This window comes from Adiantum capillus-veneris, chromosome 11 (assembly GCF_014529385.1).
Source record: "Adiantum capillus-veneris isolate H3 chromosome 11, ASM1452938v2, whole genome shotgun sequence".
In the NCBI taxonomy this organism is placed as follows: domain Eukaryota; kingdom Viridiplantae; phylum Streptophyta; class Polypodiopsida; order Polypodiales; family Pteridaceae; genus Adiantum; species Adiantum capillus-veneris.
In genome coordinates, this window is record NC_140941.1 from 56,930,227 (window position 1) to 56,951,109 (window position 20,883).

Here is a 20,883-nt window from a genome sequence, read left to right on the forward strand (position 1 = left end):
TCCATTAGCATCAATTACGGGAATTTTCCAATGCATTTAGCCTATTTTCCTATTTATTGGTTATCTTCACTTATTATTTTTAAGTGACTTCCCAGCAAAAGTAGGTAGGGCAATTTTGCTATGTTAATATATAAGCAAACCCAAGTTATCACTTTCTGGCAGAAGAGGCAGCAGGAGCTTCCCGCTCAACAGGCAACTTCTCAGCAATTACCCCTCCCCCATCGCCATACCTCCCTCATCCCTGGCGTTTTCATCAATAGTAGCTATCGCCATCATCCACTAGTGCTTGGCGTTTTCCCCAGTTACCAGCAGCAACAGGCTTTTACTAACACTAGATAACCCTTGCAAAAGCTCAACGATTTCAGCCCAAGGCCCAACAATTTTGGTTCTTTGACCCAGATCTGCCTGGCATTTTTGGCAAGAGATAAGATCAACCAGCGTTTTTGTTTTCAGCCCTAAACTGCATCAAACCACAGCATTTTCAGCAGTTAGCAAAGTAGCAGATTCACCCCAAGTTGGTTGCAGATGATCCCCCATTTTCAGCCAACAAAACGCAGCCAAAACAGTCATTTTCAGCCACCAAGAAGACCATGAAAATCAGCAGATAAAAGATCTCAGATTTCAGCCATCAGGTCGTCGTCGTCGTCGTCGTCATCGGCATAGTCCCATTGCATTCACATTGTACACCTTTCTGCAATCAAAGTAGACCACTCTCACCGACGGGAGTGGGGCCTTCGGAGGAGGGTTTTACAACCTCTCGAGTGTCGTATCTCTTCTCTCTCCTTCTCTCAGTCTCATTCACTTGCACGCACAATCCACTCACTTTGTTCGTGAGCACAACACTCTACAAGACGGAAAGCTCTCTCTTTCCCTAAAGAACTAAAAGGAACCTTGAGCAATAAAGATCACTAATCTTGAGAAAATACAACATTCATTCCGCTGCACCTTACACAGCCTCTATTGCCTTGGCGTTTTCAGCATTGGATTGACGGCAACATCCCTTGCCCTAGCGTTTCCAGATCAGCCCAAAACGCAGCAATCCCTTCATCGTTTTTCAAGTTGTGAAGCATAGCAGAACAGGTAGCGTTTTTCAGCATTAAGCACAGCAGGACAGCAGCGCTTTTTCAGCCCTAATTCCCTGCATAACCAGCGTTTTTATCAAGGAGTTTCAGCCCTAAAAACGCAGCCAAACCTGCGTTTTCAGCCACCCAAAACAGTCCCAGATTCAGCAGATTTTCAGCAGTTAGATCCACCCCCAATTCAGCCCGCATTGTCGTCCTCGCCATAACGGTTGTCGTCGTCGGCATAGTACCACTTTCTGCATCAGTTTTCCATGCATCATCATTGTACCACTTTGTGCAATCAATCGTAGACTACTCTCGCTAACGACCGGGCCTTCGGAGGAGGGTTTTACAACGTCTCTTGTGTCGTATCTCTCTTCTCTCTATCTCTCGGTCTCATACACTTGCACGAACAGTGTCCACTCACTTTGTTCATGATCATAGCACTCTCCATTAAGAACGGAAGGCTCTCCCTTCCATAAGAACTAAAAGGAACCTTGAGCAAATATGGATCACTCATCTTGAGAAAGAACTACATCCATTCCGCTGCACCTTACATTGGTATCAGAGCTTTGGCAGTGTTTTGTATCACTCAAGGAAAGAACCACAAGAATCACAAGAATTCTTTTTGCTTGTTGCAGTCGCACGAACCCAAGTTCGCTTTGGCGTGTCGATTCCTAATCGTGTTTTTAAAGAGTGACAGGAATCCCAAGAAAGAAGGGCTTGTCGAGCCTCCCCTTGTCTCTCTTTTCACTCATTGAGAGCGGACCGTGCACTTAGCGGCCGGCCAATGGACGTGAGGTGGGAAAAAGCAACCTTGGTGTGAGCGCAAGGCCGCCAAGGGGTGCACCCGCAGAAAGGAGTAGAACTCAGGTGAAGAGAAGATCCTTCTCAAACACAGTTTGCAAGCGAAAGATAACCTCAAGAACCTCAAGACCCTCAAGAACCCAAGTTCCTCGTGGAATTAAGAACCAAAGATCATACTGCATGGTCGTCACCCCAAGCGGAATGGATACTTCGCATACAGGTGATGAGCATGAGAGAGGCGACGAAGAATTTTCCCCACGATGAGATTTTTTCGACCAGCCATGTCACGTGACACATCCAACCCTATGTGTCCGTGGACAAGGTACAGCATCATCAGGGTTTAGTTCAATCCAGTCAATCTACATTAGAAGTGATCTGGTACTTTTGTGAGTCTATTCGTAGACCGTGCATGCCCAGACACTTAGTGTAGATGCATATCCTCTGGTTGCACACAGCATGATCATAAGCCTTTCCTTTAGAATCCTTCAGGGAAATTTTCCAGTGCATTTAACCTATTTTCCCTATTTTTGACATTTTTCACTTATTATTTTTAAGTGACTTTTGTTGGAAAGTAGGTAGGGCAAATTGAGTAAGTTTGTATATAAGCAAACCTTAACTAGCCCTAATTGGCAGAAGAGGCAACAGGAGCCAAGCTCAACAGGCAACTTCTCAACAAGACCAAGCCTTGGTGGATTTCCTCCAAGCAACAGATCCTCTCCATCCCTCAGCCCTAGCGTTTCTGCTCCATCGCAAGTCTCCACTTTGCCTTGGCGTTTTTCAGCAGATAAGCCTCAGTTTCAGCCCCAAAACGCAGCCCATCTCAGCGTTTTTCCTCAACTACCACCTGCATTTTTCAGCCCTCGAAGAGTAACAGATTCAGCCCCAGAAAGACCTCCGTTTTCAGCCAGAATACTTGCAGATTTTCAGCGTCAAAGACCTACGAAAACAGTCCCAGAATCAGCGTTTTTGGACTAGTCGCAGATTTCAGCCCATAGCGTTATTGGACAGCAGTAGAAAGATTGCAGATTTCAACCTTAGGTCGACTTCGTCGTCATCGTCGACATAGCCTAGACTTGCATCAATCCCATGCAATCCATTTGTACCGGATTGTGCAATCATAAGTAGACGACTCTCGCCCACGAGAGTGGGGCCTTCAGAGGAGGGTTTTACGTCTCTGGTGTCGTATCTCTCTTCTCTCTCTATCTCTCAATCTCATTCACTTGCACGCACAATGTTCTTTCACTTTGTTTGTGATCATAGCATTCTCTCATTAAGAACGGTTCTCCCTTCCATAAGAACAAAAGGAACCTTGAGCACAGTTCGGAGCATTCATCTTGAGCAAAGCGCAAACAATCATTCCGCTGCACCTTGCATTGGTATCAGAGCTTTGGCAGTGTTCTGTATCACTCAAGGAAAGAACCACAAGAACCACAGAATTTTTTTGCTTGTTGTGGTCGCACGAACCCAAGTTCGCTTGGGCATGTCGATTCCTAATCGTGTTTTTGAAGAGTGACAGGAATCCCAGGAAAGAAGGGCTTGTCCAACCTCCCCTTGTGTCTCTTTTCACTCATTGAGAGCGGACCATGCACTTAGCGGGCGGCCAATCGACGTGAGGTGGGAAAAAGCAACCTTGGTGTGAGCGCAAGGCCGCCAAGGGGTGCGCCCACGGAAAGGAGTAGAACTCGGTGAAGAGAAGATCCTTCTCAAACACGGTTTGCAAGCAAAAGAAAACCTCAAGAACCTCAAGACCCGCAAGCACCCAAGTTCCTCGTGAACTTAAGAACCCAAGACCCGCAAGAATCCAAGTTCCTCGTGAACTTAAGAACCCACGACTTCAAAATGGTCATCACACAAAGCGAAATGGATACTTCGCTTGGAGGTGATGAGCATGAGAGAGGCGAAGAAGAATTTTCCCCACCAGGAGGTTTTTCCGACCCTCCCCCTTCCCAATCTACGTCAAGGATTGCACTAACTCCTACGGAGGAGTTGAGGCAGTTGTTTAAGAAAAGACAGTTAGAACGCGAAGAAAGAAAAGCAGAAAGAGAAGCAGAAAGAAAGGCCTACGAAGAAGGAAGGGCAGCCATAGATCGTGAATACAAAGAAGAAATGGCAGCCATAGAGCGTCAGTACGACTTGGAAGAAAAAGAAAGTCAAGCCAAATTTGATCGCGAGAACAAAGCAAGACAAGCAGAATTTGTCGCGAGAACAAAGCCATGAAAGAAAAGAGTGACCAACACATGAAAGAATTCTTGCGACTCTTTTCTCAAGTTCAGGCACAGATGCAAGAGATTCGGGAAAAGGAGACTATCTCAGTCTCTTCTTCTCCAAAGCAAGACACACATGATTTGCATGATGATTTAAATGACAATGATTTGCATGATGATTTGAATGATAATGATGAGCATGATGATTTGCATGATCAAGATGTGATTTCTCACGAGCATGATGATTTGCATGATCAAGATGTCATTTCTCACAAGCATGATGAGTTGCATGAAGATGACATGATTGTTCACAAGGATGATGTGTTAGTGGATGCTTTTTCTAGTGAACCTAACATCGTTGTAGATTCGATCAATCACGAAGAACCGATCTTGGCTTTCGAGTCAAGGTCCAAAGAACCCCCACAATACGATTCGATCATTCACAAAGAAGCGATCTTGGCTCTCGAGCCTAGGTCCAAAGAACCCTCACAGGAAGTATTATGTGTTCGCATGATTGATACGCACGCATTGTTCGAATGTTTCATTCGTGATCGTTTCTTGTATTTTAGTCAGCATCTTTATATGATCCCTTTTCCTAGGCATGACATATTGTATCTTGAGCACGTTTTTCTCAAGGATGAGCACGAATGTATGCGGATTTTTTATGAAAAGCTGAAAAGTATGTATGTCAGGAAGTCACATTTCATGTCTCTTCCTTGGCATGACACAATTTCCAAACGAGCACATGAAAGTATGAGCACCAAGCGTGGGCATTTCCATTGTGTTTTGCCACAGTTGATTGCTCTAGATCATAAGAGAAAGATTCGATCTCATTGTTTGCATGTGTTTGATGAACGGGTTGTCACTCCGTCTCTATGTTCATCTACATTGCATACACAGTCTTTAGCGAAGACAAGATTTTTTCCACTCACTTTACATGGAATAGGTATGTTCATGATTTTGTGTTGGAAATGGTTTCAGGAATTTTCAACCATGGAGATTCTTGAAGAAGAAAGAAGCAGGACTCTCGACGAAGTTGAAGCATTGAAGAAGACTTTGTGTCGCTTTCGGCGCGGCCCAAAGAAGCAAGCGTTGCTGACCTTTATGAAGTTCAAGTACCGCACGACCCACACATCAGAGTGGGCCGGCCAAGAGTCCCTTCCAGGACTCCGGATGCTATTGGCGATCTCCCTCGACGCCATACAGTCCGGTACCAGTACCTCACTTTAAAAAGGAGGGGATGTCACGTGACACATCCAACCCTATGTGTCCGTGGACAAGGTACAGCATCATCAGGGTTTAGTTCAGTCCAATCAGTCTAGATTAGAAGTGATCTGGTACTTTTGTGAGTCTATTTGTAGACCGTCCATGCCCAGACACTTAGTGTAGATGCATATCCTCTGGTTGCACACAGCATGATCATAAGCATTCCCATCAGAATCCTTCAGGGGAATTTTCCAGTGCATTTAGCCTATTTTCCCTATTTTTGACATTTTTCGCTTATTATTTTTAAGTGACTTTTGTTGGAAAGTAGGTAGGGCAAATTGAGTAAGTTTGTATATAAGCAAACCTAGACTAGCACTAATTGGCAGAAGAGGCAACAGGAGCCAAGCTCAGCAGGCAACCTCTCAACAAGACCAAGCCTTGGTGGATTCCCTCCAAGCAGCAGATCCTCCCCATCCCTCAGCCCTAGCGTTTCAGCTCCATCGCCAGCCTCCACTTTGCCTTGGCGTTTTTCAGCAGATAAGCCTCAGTTTCAGCCCCAAAACGCAGCCCACCTCAGCGTTTTTCCTCAGCTACCACCTATGTTTTTCAGCCCTCGAAGAGCAACAGATTCAGCCCCAGAAAGACCTCAGTTTTCAGCCATAAGACTTGCAGATTTTCCGCGTCAAAGAATTACGTAAACAATCCCAAAATCAGAGTTTTTGGACTAGTCGCAGATTTCAGCCCATAGCGGTTTTGGACAGCAGTAGAAAGATTCCAGATTTCAGCCTTAGGTCGACTTCGTCATCACCGTCGTCATCGTCGACATAGCCTAGACTTGCATCAGTCCCATGCATTCCATTTGTACCAGATTGTGCAATCATAAGTAGGCCACTCTCGCCGACGAGAGTGGGGCCTTCGGAGGAGGGTTTTACAACGTCTCTAGTGTCGTATCTCTCTTCTCTCTCTATCTCTCAGTCTCATTCACTTGCACGCACAGTGTTCATTCACTTCGTTTGTGATCATAGCATTCTCTCATTAAGAACGGAAGGTTCTCCCTTCCATAAGAACAAAAGGAACCTTCAGCACAGTTCGGAGCACTCATCTTGAGCAAAGCGCAAACAATCATTCCGCTGCACCTTACACTCTCCCTTCGCCATCTACGCCACAAATTGTACCAACTCCCATGGAGATGATGGTCAAGTCAATGTTGGACATGATGGCGGCACAACAAGAAGCGAATCGCATTGCGCTGGCACAACAAGAAGCGACTCGCGTTACTTTGGAACGCGAGCGCGAAGAACGAAATGAAAGAAATGTAATACAACAACAAGAAGCGAATCGAGTTGCGTTGGCACAACAAGAAGCAAATCGCCTTGCTTTCGAACGCGAGCACGATGAACGAAACGAACGAAAAGCGGAAAGGGAGGCCGAGCGAGAGGCTCAAAGAGAGCTACGCACTCAAGAATTGCTTCGACAAGTGCTAACCTCGAAGTCCGAACCAACCAAAGATCGAGGGAGATCCTCAAGTGACGCAAGCCACGATGCGGATTCCAACAACCCAGTCACCGAGAAGTTGACTTTCAGCAAGTATGATGGTAAGATGGATGCTACGGTTATTCATTCTTGGTTGCATCAATTTAATGCTTATTTTGCGGCAACTAAGAAAACAGGAAATAGCAAGGTTTTGACGGCAGCTATGTACCTTGCCAATGTTGCCATCAACTGGTACCACGCATGGCAAGAGGCAAAGCTAGCCGCGCACCTAGAGGAAGCCGACGAACTCACGCCCCTCTCCTTTAGTTGGGCTGATTTCCAAGACAAGCTCAAGGCGCGGTTTATGCCACCTCAATACCTCGCACGATTGAAGGACGATAGCCGCGCTCTCAAGAAAAATGGTATGCCGGTTATGTCTTTTTCTAATTGTGTTTTGCAGCTAGGTACCCAATTACGCAGGTCGGATGATGAACGCAAAGAGGCATCCCTTTTTGGGTTAGATGACTATATCAAGTTTGATGTAGAAGTCTTGGACCCAATCGATCTCAACAAGGCGGTAGCGATTGCTCTTGCACGGGAGATGAAGCACAACAAGGGAAAGCCTAAGGAGAACAAGACTTTCACAAATACCTCGCAGACTTCTTAGAACCCTCAGAATGGTAAGAACGGTAAGAATGGTAAGAATGGTAACTCTTCCAACCAATCTTCCAACAGTCTCTCAGAAAAACCAACAATAGAAGGGTAAGGCTAACACAATTGCTAAACCTAAGCTTACTCCATATGAAAAGGTAGCACAAGGAATTGTAGGAGGATACATCACGTCGGAAGAGCAAAGCACTTATTCTAAGGAAGGTCGTTGTTTTCATTGTCACATTAAGGATCACATAAAAAGAACATGTCCTAAGCTTGAATCGAATGAATCTAAAGAATCCACAGAATCCACAGAATCCACTTCCTCTGTCAATGCAATTAATGATAACACGAGTGTGCCCCAAGTTTCTCATGACCCTCCCATTGATGATTCTCTCATTAAATGTTTTGTTCGTACGTCGGGACAGCGTTTTGCCATATAGTTTGACCCAGGTAGTATTCATGATGTGATTAGTCCCTCTCTTGTTGAGAGAGCCCGCCTCAAAGTTAGTCAGAGATCTCCTATCGAGGTCTCTGACTTCCTTTCCGATATGGACGCTCTCATCACGGAGGAGTGCCTTGATGTGTTGTTTGCAATTCAAAAAGCTGCCTTCAATTAAAGATTTGTTGTCTCTCCTCTCTCAGGATGTGATATGATTTTGGGCATTCGATGGTTTCGTGATGCTAACCCTCTCATTGATTGGGAGGCTAACACTTTCACTCTCAATGCCAAAAGTGATTCTCCCATTATCATTCATGGAGAGGACATTGTCCATTCTCCATCTCTCATTGCGGACAAGATTGAACGGATTCATGAGAAGGAGACTCTCAGTCTCTTTTTCTCCAAAGCATGACACACAGGATTTGCAGGATTGTGAGCAGCATGATGATTTGAATGACAATGATAAGCATGATGATTTGAATGACAATGATAAGCATGATGATTTGGATGATAATGATGAGCATGATGATTTGCAGGATCAAGATGTGATTGTTCACAAGGATGATGTGTTAGTGGATGCTTTTTCTAGCGAAGCTAACCTCGTTGCAGATTCGATCAATCACGAAGGATCGATCTTGGCTCTCGAGTCGAGGTCAAAAGAACCCCCTCAAGAAGAAGCGATCTTGGCTCTCGAGCCTAGGTCCAAAGAACCCTCACAGGAAGTATTATGTGTTCGCATGATTGATACGCACGCATTGTTCGAGTGTTTCATTCGTGATCGTTTCACGTATTTTAGTCAGCATCTTTATGCGATGCCTTTTCCTAGGCATGACATATTGTATGTTGAGCACGTTTCTCTCATGGATGACCACGAATGTATGTGGATTGTTCATGAAAAGCTGAAAAGTATGTATGTAAGGAAGTCACAGTCCATGTCTCTTCCTTGGCATGACACATTTGTAGAATGAGCACATGACAATATGAGCACCAAGCATGGGCATTTCCGTTGTGAATTGCCACAGTTGATTGCTCTAATCAAAAGAGAAAGATTCGGTCTCATTGTTTGTGTGTATGTGATGAACGGTTTAGCACTCCGTCTCTTTGTTCATCTACATTGCATGCACAGTCTTCGAGGAAGACGAGATTTTTTCCACTCACTTTACATGGAATGGGTATGTTCATGTTTTTGTGTAGAAAATGGTTTCAGGAATTTTCAGCCGTGGAGATTCTTGAAGAAGAAAGAAGCATGACTATCGACGAAGTTGAAGCATCGAAGGAGCCACAAAAGACTTTGTGTCACTTTCGGCGCGGCCCAAAGAAGAAAGCGTTGCAGACATTTATGAAGTTCAAGTACCGCACTACCCACACAACAGAGTGGGTCGACGAAGAGTCCCTTCCAGGATTCCGGATGCTATTGGCGATCTCTCTCGACGCCATACAGTTCGGTACTAGTACCTCACTTTGAAAAGGAGGGGATGTCATGTGACACATCCAACCCTATGTGTCCGTGGACAAGCTACAGCATAACAGGGTTCAGTCGGTCCAGTCAGTCTAGATTAGAAGTGATCTGGCACTTTTGTGAGTCTATTCGTGGACCGTGCACGCCCAGTCAGTGTAGATGCATATCCTCTGGTTGCACACGGCATGATCATCAGTAATCCCGTCAGAATCCATTAGAATCAGTTAGGGGATTTTTCCAGTGCATTTAGCCTATTTTCCCTATTTTTGACATTTTTCACTTATTAATTTAAGTGACTTCCCAACAAAAGCAGGTAGGGCAATTTGGGTAAGAAAATATATAAGCAAACCAAAGCTAGCATTCTTTGGCAGATGAGCAAGGAGCACAACAGGCCTTTGGCAACAGGTACTCCCTCTCTCTCAGCAAGAACCCCTCAAGCACCCCATCAACCTTGGCGTTTTCAATCAACATTTCAGCCTAGCGTTTGTAGCATCACCAGCCTCTATTGCCTTGGCGTTTTCAGCATTGGATTGACGGCAACATCCCTTGCCCTAGCGTTTCCAAATCAGCCCAAAACGCAGCAGTCCCTTCAGCGTTTTTCAAGTTGTGAAGCATAGCAGAACAGGTAGCGTTTTTCAGCATTAAGCACAGCAGGACAGCAGCATTTTTTCAGCCCTAATTCCCTGCGTAGCCAACGTTTTTATCAAGGAGTTTCAGCCCTAAAAACGCAGCCAAACCTGCGTTTTCAGCCACCCAAAACAGCCCCAGATTCAGCAGATTTTCAGCAGTTAGATCCACCCCCAATTCAGCCCGCATTGTCGTCCTCGCCATAACGGTTGTCGTCATCGGCATAGCCTAGATCTACATCAGTTTTCCATGCATCATCTTGTACCACTTTGTGCAATCAATCGTAGACCACTCTCGCCAACGACAGTGGGGCCTTCGGAGGAGGGTTTTACAACGTCTCTGGTGTCGTATCTCTCGTCTCTCTATCTCTCAGTCTCATACACTTGCACGTACAGTGTCCACTCACTTTGTTCGTGATCATAGCACTCTCCATTAAGAACGGAAGGCTCTCCCTTCCATAAGAACTAAAAGGAACCTTGAGCAAATATGGATCACTCATCTTGAGAAAGAACAACATTCATTCCGCTGCACCTTACACATACTCCCTTCGGGACAGCTACTTGATGAGAAAAACCATTTTGTGCATTACACAGCCGTTGAGGGAAAAGGTTATGACTGAATGCCACTGTCCACCTTTTACGGGTCACCGCGGCATTGCTACCACCATGAAGGGGGTAGAGAGATACTTCTTTTAACCGAGACTCAAAAAGGATGTGGAAGAGTTTGTGCGCAGTTGCTTAGTATGCCAGAAGGTCAAGTTTGACAGGCATAAGGCACAGGGATTGTTACAACCTTTACCCATACCCACCCGCCCCTGGGAATGTATTGCAATGGATTTCATTTTTGATCTCCCGAGAACACAGAATGATCACAATGATTATCCGATTACATGGCACATCTGAGACGATTGTCTCCGACAGAGACCCCAGATTTATGAGTTTGTTTTTTGAGGCAATTTGGGAGAACATTGGCACGCGGTTGCAGTTCTCGTCATCGTCCCACTTGCAGACTGGCGGGCAATCTGAAATTGCCAATTCAGTGGTTTTAGATTTATTGAAGTCTTGTATCTCGGATCAGAAGACTCAATGGGAAAAGAACTTACCTTTGGTGGAATTTGCCTACAAAAACAAGATACACTCTTCGACGAGGAAGACGCCATTTGAGATTGTTGAAAGTGTTGTGAAGGTTCCATCCTTCCTTAGCACGAAAGATTAAATATTTGAAGCGGACAAATATTCGCGAGATTTGGATACGGCTTTTGCCAAGGTTCGCGAGACTTTGCAGAAGTCTCAAGAACGACAGAAAAAGGCAGCAGATCGCCATCGTCGCGACTTGAAATTGAAGGAGGATGATTGGGTGCTCTTACGTTTTGAGAAGGCACGCCTAAGAAAGAAAAAGGGAAAGGAGAGGCTTTTTCCAAAGCTTAGTATGCGATACTACGGACCTTTCCAGATCACTGAAAAGAAAAATGATGTCTCCTTCCGATTGAAAATGCCAGATACTTGGAGGATCACAATGCATTGCATGTGAGTCTCTTGAAACCTGTTAAGGGTGATGTGCCTGATGATGGGGAGCTTGATGAGCAACCCGAAGTGGAAGAAAACGAGGAGACCCTTGTTCCTGAACAGATTTTGGCACATAGGGATACGAAGAAAGATAAAGTCCGAAGGCGGTTCTTGGTTAAGTTCAAGAACTTTCCTGCATTTGATGCGAAGTGGATGGAGGAGGAGGACCTAGCAGATACTCCTCGGATTGTGAAACTTTACGTCGATGCTTTGGTTTAGCATAGTCTACTCCAAACGGAACCCAGAATTCAGCTTGGCCGGAGATCTTGTGCAGTGGGATGCACAAGAGGGGAGTTACTCTACACCTTTGTCAACAGATGCCTTGATTTTGATACTAAAGTCATTGATGTCTCTTTGAGCTTCAGGGATACTGAGAGCTGAGAGTATTCTGCTGGATGACTTTATCAAATGGAATTCCTGATTATAATACTAATTTGTTCTTGACTTCTCTTAAGTGCAGGAACTGATAACTGAAATGACTGTAGCATTTTGGTCTGATTGATCTCGAGACTCGAATAGACATGGTTGCAATAGGGGTTAGTAAATCGGACATCGATGAGGTCCCGATTGGACCTAGATGTGATTGCTAGCTACATTGCCGATAAATCATGCTCTAAGATCCGAATGAATGTTGAATGTAATGTGATATCCTGTGATGTCTGGTGATGTCCTGTGATGTCGTGTTAGGTGACTGCCGATTTGGTACATGTGCTAGATGTGTGTTCCTAGTACGTAGGTACTAACAATCGGTGTCTGCTAAGACGGTTTATGGCTTTTGTCGGTTTTGCAAGCGTAATCGCGGTCAATTACAATGCTTTCAAGAGGGGGGTATGTCACAAAGTGATGACGTGGCTACCGACAGCAAAAACCCTAACTTCTGCGAGAAACCCTAAAATTCTTGCAAACCCTAATTTTTGCCAAAAACCCTAATTTCCGAAAATCGCGGAGGTGGGGGAGGGGGGGGATTGGAAAATTGTTTTTTGTTTTTTTGGGCGACGCAAATCTCAGCTTTTTGCTACGAAAAGAATTGGATGAGAGAGAGTTGAATTGCTTTATTTTTACTCTCATTGAGAGAGAGAGAGAGAGAGAGAGAGAATCTGCTTTTGCTTTCAAGCTTTTGGGGCTGTGCTTTTGGGCATCCCTTGTAACATTTAAATATGTGGTGAGGGCCTCACTTCTCAGAGCATCTGGACGCGAAGTCTGAGAGTGAAACCCTAACCGCTCTTGTACTTTGACATTGATTAATACATAAAGAAATACCGAAAAGGGGCACCAGTCTTTGGGGCCAATATCTCTAGGCACAGAACTCTGCCGAACCAGTGTAAATCTATTGTGATCTGTGAATTGTTTTGAAGTGGTTATTTGGTGTTGTCGCGATTGATTCTTGACTTGGAGTGTCCAAGTCTGTTACACAGTATGCCTCAAGTACTCCACACGAGTCTTAATGCCACATTCATAATTGTACATCACACTTATTAAAGTGATTATTGGCATCTGACCTACTACCTCAGTCTCCTCATCATTTCAGTGAAAGGAACCCTTGAGCACAATTCGGAGCACTCATCCTGAGCAAAGTTCAATATTCACTTCCGCTGCACCTTACAGAACATGTTGATTGCAAGTATCAGGATTTGTTGACCGCCTATGACGACAAAGGAAGGCACCATCCAGATCAACCTAATAGCTTTGGAATCTTGGCATTATTTAAACGACCATCTCTCCCATCGGCTTACAGAATTCCATCATTCTAGAAGAGGCATTGTATCGTCATTGATCTGTACACATCTTTGGCAGCAGATCAGATCCACACCATATGCATCTTCTTAGCAATCGGTGACCATCAATCCGGAGCCAAAGGGTTCCAATCGGAGGCAGCCACCACTGAAGTTTGTAGGTGAGCCTACATTTGCAACCACATCCGTTGCAAAGGCGAGGATTCATCTAGAGCTTCCATCATACGGCAATCTAGTCGAGGCCCCAAGAAGAGCCTCTATCTTTGAGGAGTTACTTGGCGGTTTCATGAGACATCATATAGAGGACTTTCCATGGTTCGTGAACATTCCAAAGGAAATATCCATCTTCATTTCCCATGCGGATCTTCCCACGTAGGGGCAGCATAGGTTGATCGGTAACCTTCATGGACATCGACGTTTGCATCATAGTTACAGGGCACGAAGGGGACCGAGCCTAGGGGCAGGGGACCCCTGGTTCCGGGACGGGGTCGGGTGGGGACGAGTGGGAACGGACGGCAAATGGCTTGCCAAGTGGGAACACAGGCAAAACGTCTCGGGAGGAGACAAGAGGGGACAAGAGGGGACTTCTTTTTAAATTTGAAAAATTGATCATTTCTAGTGGCTAATTCCTCTCTAATAGCCATATGTTTGAACTTTGAAGCACCCCAATGGCTATAAAAGCCACCCTTTGGGTCCTCATTTCTCGATGTTTTATTAGCACATTTGCGTCTCTATGACTCATGTTCTTGGTCTATTTAGTGTAAATTTGTGGTCAAAGTGATGCTCTGTGTGTGTAGCATGTGGGTAGGTCAAAAAATGCCAAAAAAAAACTCTGTTTTTTTTTTTGCCGTTCCGACCCCCGTCCCCGTTTCCTGACTTTTGCCATCCCATCCCCGTCCCCGTTCCCGACCCCAACCCGCCATCCCATGTAACTGTGGTTTGTATATCCAGCCATTCGCTCTATGTCACAAAGTGATGACGTGGCGGACAGCGGAAACCCTAATTTCTGCCAGATACTTGGAGGATTCACAATGCATTGCATGTGAGTCTCTTGAAACCTTTTAAAGGTGATGTGCCTGATGATGGGGAGCCTGATGAGCAACCCGAAGTGGAAGAAAACGAGGAGATCCTTGTTCCTGAACAGATTTTGGCACATAAGGATACGAAGAATAAGGGTAAAGTCCGAAGGCGGTTCTTGGTTAAGTTCAAGAATTATCCTGCACTTGATGCGAAGTGGATGGAGGAGGAGGACCTAGCAGATACTCCTCAGATTGTGAAACTTTACCTCGATGCTTTTGGTTTAGCATAGTCTACTCCAAATGGAACCCAGAATTCAGCTTGGCCGAAGATCTGGTGCAGTGGGATGCACAAGAGGGGAGTTACTCCACTCCTTTGTCAACAGATGCCTCGATTTTGATACTAAAGTCACTGATGTCTCTTTGAGCTTCAAGGATACTGAGAGCTGACAGTATTCTGCTGGATGACTTTATGAAATGGAATTCCTGATTATGATACTGATTTGTTCTTGACTTCTTGTGAGTGCAGGAACTGGTAGACGAAATGACTGCAGCATTTTGGTCTACTTGATCTCGAATAGACATGGTTGCAATAGGGGTTAGTCAATCGGACATCGATGAGGTCCCGATTGGACCTAGATGTGATTGCTAGCTACATTGCCGATAAATCATGGTTTAAGATCCGAATGAATGTTGAATGTCATGTGATGTCCTGTGATGTCTGGTGATGTCCTGTGATGTCTGGTGATGTGACTGTCGATTTTGTACATGTGCTAGATGTGTGTTCCTAGTACGTAGGTACTAACAGTCAGTGTCTGCTAAGACGGTTTATGGCTTTTGTCGGTTTTGCAGGCGTAATCGCGGTCGATTACAATGCTTTCAAAAGGGGGGTATGTCACAAAGTGATGACGTGGCGGACAGCGGAAACCCTAATTTCTGCCAAAAACCCTAAAATTCCTGCAAACCCTAATTTTTGCTAGAAACCCTAAATTCTGAAAATCGCGGAGGCGGATTATTTTTTTTAATTTTTTTTTTTTAAAAATTTGGAAAATGATGAACGACGCGAATTTTGCTTTTGCTTTTTTTTATAAAAAAAAAGAGAAAAGACTCTCTAAGAGAGAGAGAGAACTGATGCTTTTGATTTTGAAAGCTTTTGGGGCTCTGCTTTTGGGCATCCCTTGTAACCTTTAAATTAGTGGTGAGGGCCTCACTTCTCAGAGCATCTAGACGCAGAGTCTGAGAGTGAAACCCTAACCGCTCTCTTGTATGATTGATTAATACAAAAAGAAATACCGAAAGGGGCGCCAATCTTTGGGGCCAATATCTCTAGGCACGGAACTCCGCCGGGCCAGTGCAAATCTATTGTGATCTGAATTGTTTTGAAGTGGTTATTTGGTGCTGTCGCGGTTGATTCTTGACTTGGAGTGTCCAAGTCTGTTACACTCTACGAGCATCCTTCCGATTTGCAATTTGGTGTGAGTTGGGGCACCAAAGGCTACTGTTTGTAGGTAAGCAAAAAGGGTATTGTTGATCCAAGAGGCAGTCCATTGTTTGCGAGTAGATGCATCATCACCATCCTTGTGCTTTGGACATTTCCACATCACCCAAGGGAGCGCAAGCCTCTCTCAAGAGTCGCCGTGGAGGATATCATCTAGAAGGAACTTCATCCGAGAGCATTTACAAGCATGGAGTTCGGTATCAATACCTCACCTTAAGTAGGAGGGGATGTCACATGCACATGGCTCCATGTGCCACGTGGACACAATTCATCGACTTCAAGAGCCAGTTTTCCTCTTCTTCCTAGATAAGAGTGTCTAGCATAAATGGTTTGTACATTGTGTACAAGCGTTTTAACACATGTTATTACACTACGGTGGGCATCTGGCATGACGTGCAAATAGTTCTAGGTTAACAAGCCATTCTCCACGTCAATCTCGGATTCCCGAGTGGGCAGATATGCGACAATTTTACCCAAACTGAACCCCCTAGCCTAGCTTTTAATAAATCGTTTTAATGATTTATTTGTTGGCTGTGGTGGATAAATTGTCCTCCCTAAGCTTAAATAAATTCATAAGTGCAATTTAAGCCCTATTAAGAGACCAAGAGGGCCGGCAATTTCAGCAGAAGAGCCTCACGCTAGCTATCAAATCAGACAGCCCCCAACGTTTTGCAAAGCCTGGCGTTTTGGGAGATTGTAGATTTGCCTAGCGTTTTGCAACCACAAGCCCTTGTGATCTCTATTCCCAACCACGACGCTACCTCTACAATAGTAGATCAGCCAGTGTTTTCAGTTTTCAACCCTTCCATCGCCAGATTGTGCGAGATCTCCTAACGCTAGCCTATCCCAAATGCGGTCTGGTACTTCGGCAGCACATTGAGCCTCCCCTGGGCCATTCCCTCGCCCGCATTGAGTGCAACACATTGAGCCTCCCCTAGGCCATTCCCTCGCCCGCATCGAGTGCTCCACTGTTGTCCATCATCGGCATTGTCAAGATCTACGTTTTCAGCCCTGCTTTACGCCAGAGATCTGCTGTGTTTTACATCGCAGATCTGCGTTTTTGCAGCCAGCTTTCAGCCCTTCATTCCTCTCACATCGAGAGCGCAATTCAGTCCCAGATCTTCCCCTTGGTGGCCATCCGCAATCCCACATCAAGAAGGATCCAAAGGTGCATCAAATCATCCCCAGAGGTGCCTCGTCTTGAGGAGTTACCGCGGCAATAGTCATCATTTGAGTCAGTAGAGTCTTCGCTTGAGGTATTGCATTGTGTGTACAATGTACATTCCATTTACGCAATCTAAAGCAAATATCACATTGGCAACAGTGTGGGGCGCCCTTGAGAGGGTTGGTTGGGGCCCATCAAGTGTCATTCTCCTCCTCTCTCTCCCTCTACACATCTCTACCGCACTCTCTCATTCCCTCTCTTCAGGGAAAAGTAAAAGGAACCATCGTTCAAGCTAAAAGAAATCACTAACGCAAGGAAAAGAAGTAAAGGATTGTGGAAGTGTAAAACCTAGATCTTCACCAATTCAATTCCGTTGCACCTAACACCTCCTTTCCACAAGTGTACGCCAAAAGCCTCTTACCTTGCACTTGATGAAGTATACCCAAGTAAAGCGGCTAAGATCGTCCGCCGGTAACACGCAATATAGATCTCAAAAGCCTCTACGTTGCCCTCGAGTGTGTATACCCTAGTAAATCAGGTAAAATCATCCTCCAACAACATGAAGTATAGAGATCCGCCTAATGATGAAGTTTGCATAGGTCCACAAAGGTGGTTGTGAACCAACTCCAAAATTGTAGTAGCTCGACCTGTGGAGTGCTTTGGTATAGCCTATCTGTGCTACTTCCCATGAATGCACGAAGTGCATTGTCCTTGCTTACTCTTAACATAGCATCCGGTAAGCCTTCTATCTTTTGATCACGAAAAGCACCAAAAAGAGTATCAACATTCAAACAGCCAAACCGATAATGCCAAAGATCACCTATCTGAAAACCTATCACCGAGAAAAGACCTCCAAACCTATAGAGACCATGCTCTACTGCGCACCCTCAAACCTCCGAGCCACAGTTTAGATAGATATAAAATCAAATGCCATGTCACTTCATCTCAAGTGCATAGTTCCATCTATTAAATTCTCTCAAGGCTAGAAACATGTTCATCTATAATTCTCTTCTTCCCAAAGGCAAAAGTGGATTCATTTTTCTGTTCATGTCAAAAGCACAAGCTACGAATACACAAAAATCCACATAATTGCAACAATCTAGACCAACACTTCTTTAATCAGATAAAGTGGTTTCTACATCTCATTTTCTTCTCTCTCAAAATTTGAGACTATGAAAGACCTAAACCCAAAAAATTACTAATCCGAAGCTTGTTTCTGAAAGCTTCAAACATCACTTGGGCACAAAAGAGCTTGTATTACCATAAGAAGATAAGCCATAATCTGTGACATAAAAGCAATTGGACTCTAATCAATGTTGTATAGCCCAATGAAGATCATTTTGCTAAGATATACAAGCCGTTCTAAAACTGCAAGGTGTCAAATTCTTTCTTTGAAATGTCCTTACACTCAGTCATCACATGCAAATATTGGGCGATCACAGAATTTACAAAAAGAAGTACCTTCCCAGTAACTGGGCTTGGAGACTGCTCAAGCAAGGTCTCATCGAGTTGTTCCTTAATGGTAACATTAACATTCGATCTTGCTCTCAGTGAAGTCTCCTTAGCATTTGCTAAACTGATGTGTGGATGTCCTGCTGGTCCAACTTTTCCCTCTATCTGACCACTTGAATCGAAGGGATCCCTTAATTTTGGCACATCCATATCATTTTTACTGCCACATAACTTAGTGCGAGCAGCAGAATCCTGCTCCTTGAGAGTGTAATGTATTTCCTGAGGAGATACAGTATCTGATATGCGATTACTTCCATTACCTCCCTCCTGCTCATTGCCACCACAAGACACAGGTGCAACTTTACGTGCAGCTTTTGTGGCCAAATGCTTACGAAAAGAGCCATCACTTGCAACTGCAGCCTCTCTCGAATTGAATCCTACATTAGTGGAGACACAATCAGCAGCACGAAACAGTGAAAAGTAGAAGGAACTGACAATATAGAAGCACCCAAGTACATTTACAATAAGGGCTCCACCAATTGCAGACAAGAGTACTAACCAGGCATACAATACTATTTCCATACCAGTTTAGTCAGCCATTCAGGTTGCTGGGAATTCATGATAATGGCCACCTGTACAAAAGCTTATTGCATATGCCAAGGATGTTTTACACTAGGCAGTCATACATATAGATAAGATACACTTTTGGTGCTCAAAAGAACAAATCCTCTAATATTTTCTCCTAAAAATTGCAATGTGATTAGACTTGAACAACTTTTTCCAAGTTCAAATTTCTCGTCAATGGAAAATCTTCAACTACCCCACTTCCTTACCTCACAGGCTCCACTAAGACCAGACCCATTGAATGCCGACATTCCTAAACAGCTTCCTAAAAGACCCAATAGAAGATTCTTGGGAGGTTCATTGCCCAAACTATCTATTTTGAGTTCAGAAACACCATTTAAGTTGATGAAAACCCATCAGCACCAAGAAACATTTGCAACATGAATCAGCAACCTTTTCAGAAAATCAAAAAAATGAGAAAAGTACCAAAGCTTTGATGTCCTAGCTCCTCCACCTTTGTCTCTGCATAGACATCTGCATCCTCCACCGAATTATAAGCTGAATAAGATTTTAAGCTCCTCGATGCAATTCGAGCAGATTTAAGGGGTATTGTAACCTCATCATAAGACCTCCTAAGAGTGCCCTGATAGTCGTCAAGACCAAAATTTTTAGATCTCTTCTTACTTGTAAAATCTTTCTTTGAATTGTCGTCTCTTCTACGCTTGCTGTGGTAATGACTTTTCAGATAATCATCCTGTTGCTCCCTAAGCCTGTGCTTAATTTCCTTTCTTGAGTCCCGCTTGCTGTGCTTCTCCTTGGACATATAGTATTTGTCAGCATGAGCTTCTTCTGAAGGAATAAGATCTGTGTTGAGAAGCTTCCCGTCCTCTATCTGATGCTCACCTTTCGCAAACTCAAAAATAATAGGGTTCTCAGTTCTCGTCTCTGCATACTCAGCAAACAAGACACAAGCACCTGTTTTTTCCTGTGGAAGATCGTTGTAGTTGAACTGGAATACTTTTGGAACATAGCCAGTGTACTTCCAGAGCTGGCGAGAGAACACAGGGGAAACGCCTACGAAAAAACTGGGATCGCCACCAGGTATACCCTGCACATGGGCACGCTCCTCTCTGGAGAGTTCTGAACGCAAAGTGAAAACCTTCTCCTCCAATGGGGGCGTTTTGCTGGGCAGCTCCACAAGAAGCTGCGCGACCTCGGACTCCTCGGATTCCTTGTTCTTCTTGAACTTGCACTTGTCGCACACATACGATGTGTGGCCCTTGAGGATGCGGCAGCAACCTGTGTGCACCCACACTCCGCATTCATCACAATCCACCATCTCCTCGCCATCATCATAATTCACACCACAGGGGCAGTCCACAGTCCACGATTCTTCTGAATCCGGGCTCGATGGAGCTCGTGCCCTGCCCTTCATCCTTCCCACTTGCTAATAACCCTCCTCTGCTGTAAAGAAAAACATCCTGTGCGCCAAGTTCCAACTTCCACCACTCTCTCTCCTCTCTCGCTCCCGCGTCTCGCGCGTCCCGAGTTCAAAGCTCATATGGAGGTATTTGGGACCTCTTTGTGAGTTCAAGACTTAAAGGTTAGAATTTGGCAGTGTGAGTACGACGTTAAAATTTCTCCTCTTTTTTTTAAAGCCGTTTCGGAGCTTCGCTACGACTAGTTTTACGGGTTGTGCCCACTCACCCACACCCATATGTCAAAAAGGGAGTTGGCCTTGAAGGCTTTAAGCACACCCACTAAGATTTCTCTTCTTCTCCTTCTCCTTCTCTCCTCTCTCTCTCTCTCTCTCTCTCTCTCTCTCTCTCTCTCTCTCTCTCTCTCTCCAAAGGGTAGGATCAAGAGGACATAGCTCTAGCAAAATGTCGGCTACGCATGCGTTGTCAAGGGGTCTCTTAAAAAGGGGTCAAGTGACCTATAAAGGAGTGCGGATGGGTGG

The 20,883-nt window shown here is 44.7% G+C and overlaps 1 protein-coding gene across 2 annotated transcripts in view; it reads right to left on the bottom strand.

Annotated features, from left to right (window-relative positions):
* The window catches only part of LOC147447281 (uncharacterized), a 73,171-nt gene extending 52,700 nt beyond the window's left edge, over positions 1 to 20,471 (bottom strand). The window contains exons 1-2 of one of the 2 annotated variants that reach the window (XM_086523131.1): positions 19,410 to 20,471; positions 18,369 to 18,796 (exon numbers count right to left, since the gene is read on the bottom strand). In XM_086523131.1, coding sequence (XP_086379257.1) covers positions 18,369 to 18,796; positions 19,410 to 20,358 — 1,377 coding nt within the window. In that variant the 5' untranslated portion in view covers positions 20,359 to 20,471. The remainder of the gene's footprint in view (positions 1 to 18,368; positions 18,797 to 19,409) is intronic. The other variant, XM_086523130.1, reaches the window with a different exon arrangement.
* Between the last annotated feature and the right edge of the window lie 412 nt (positions 20,472 to 20,883).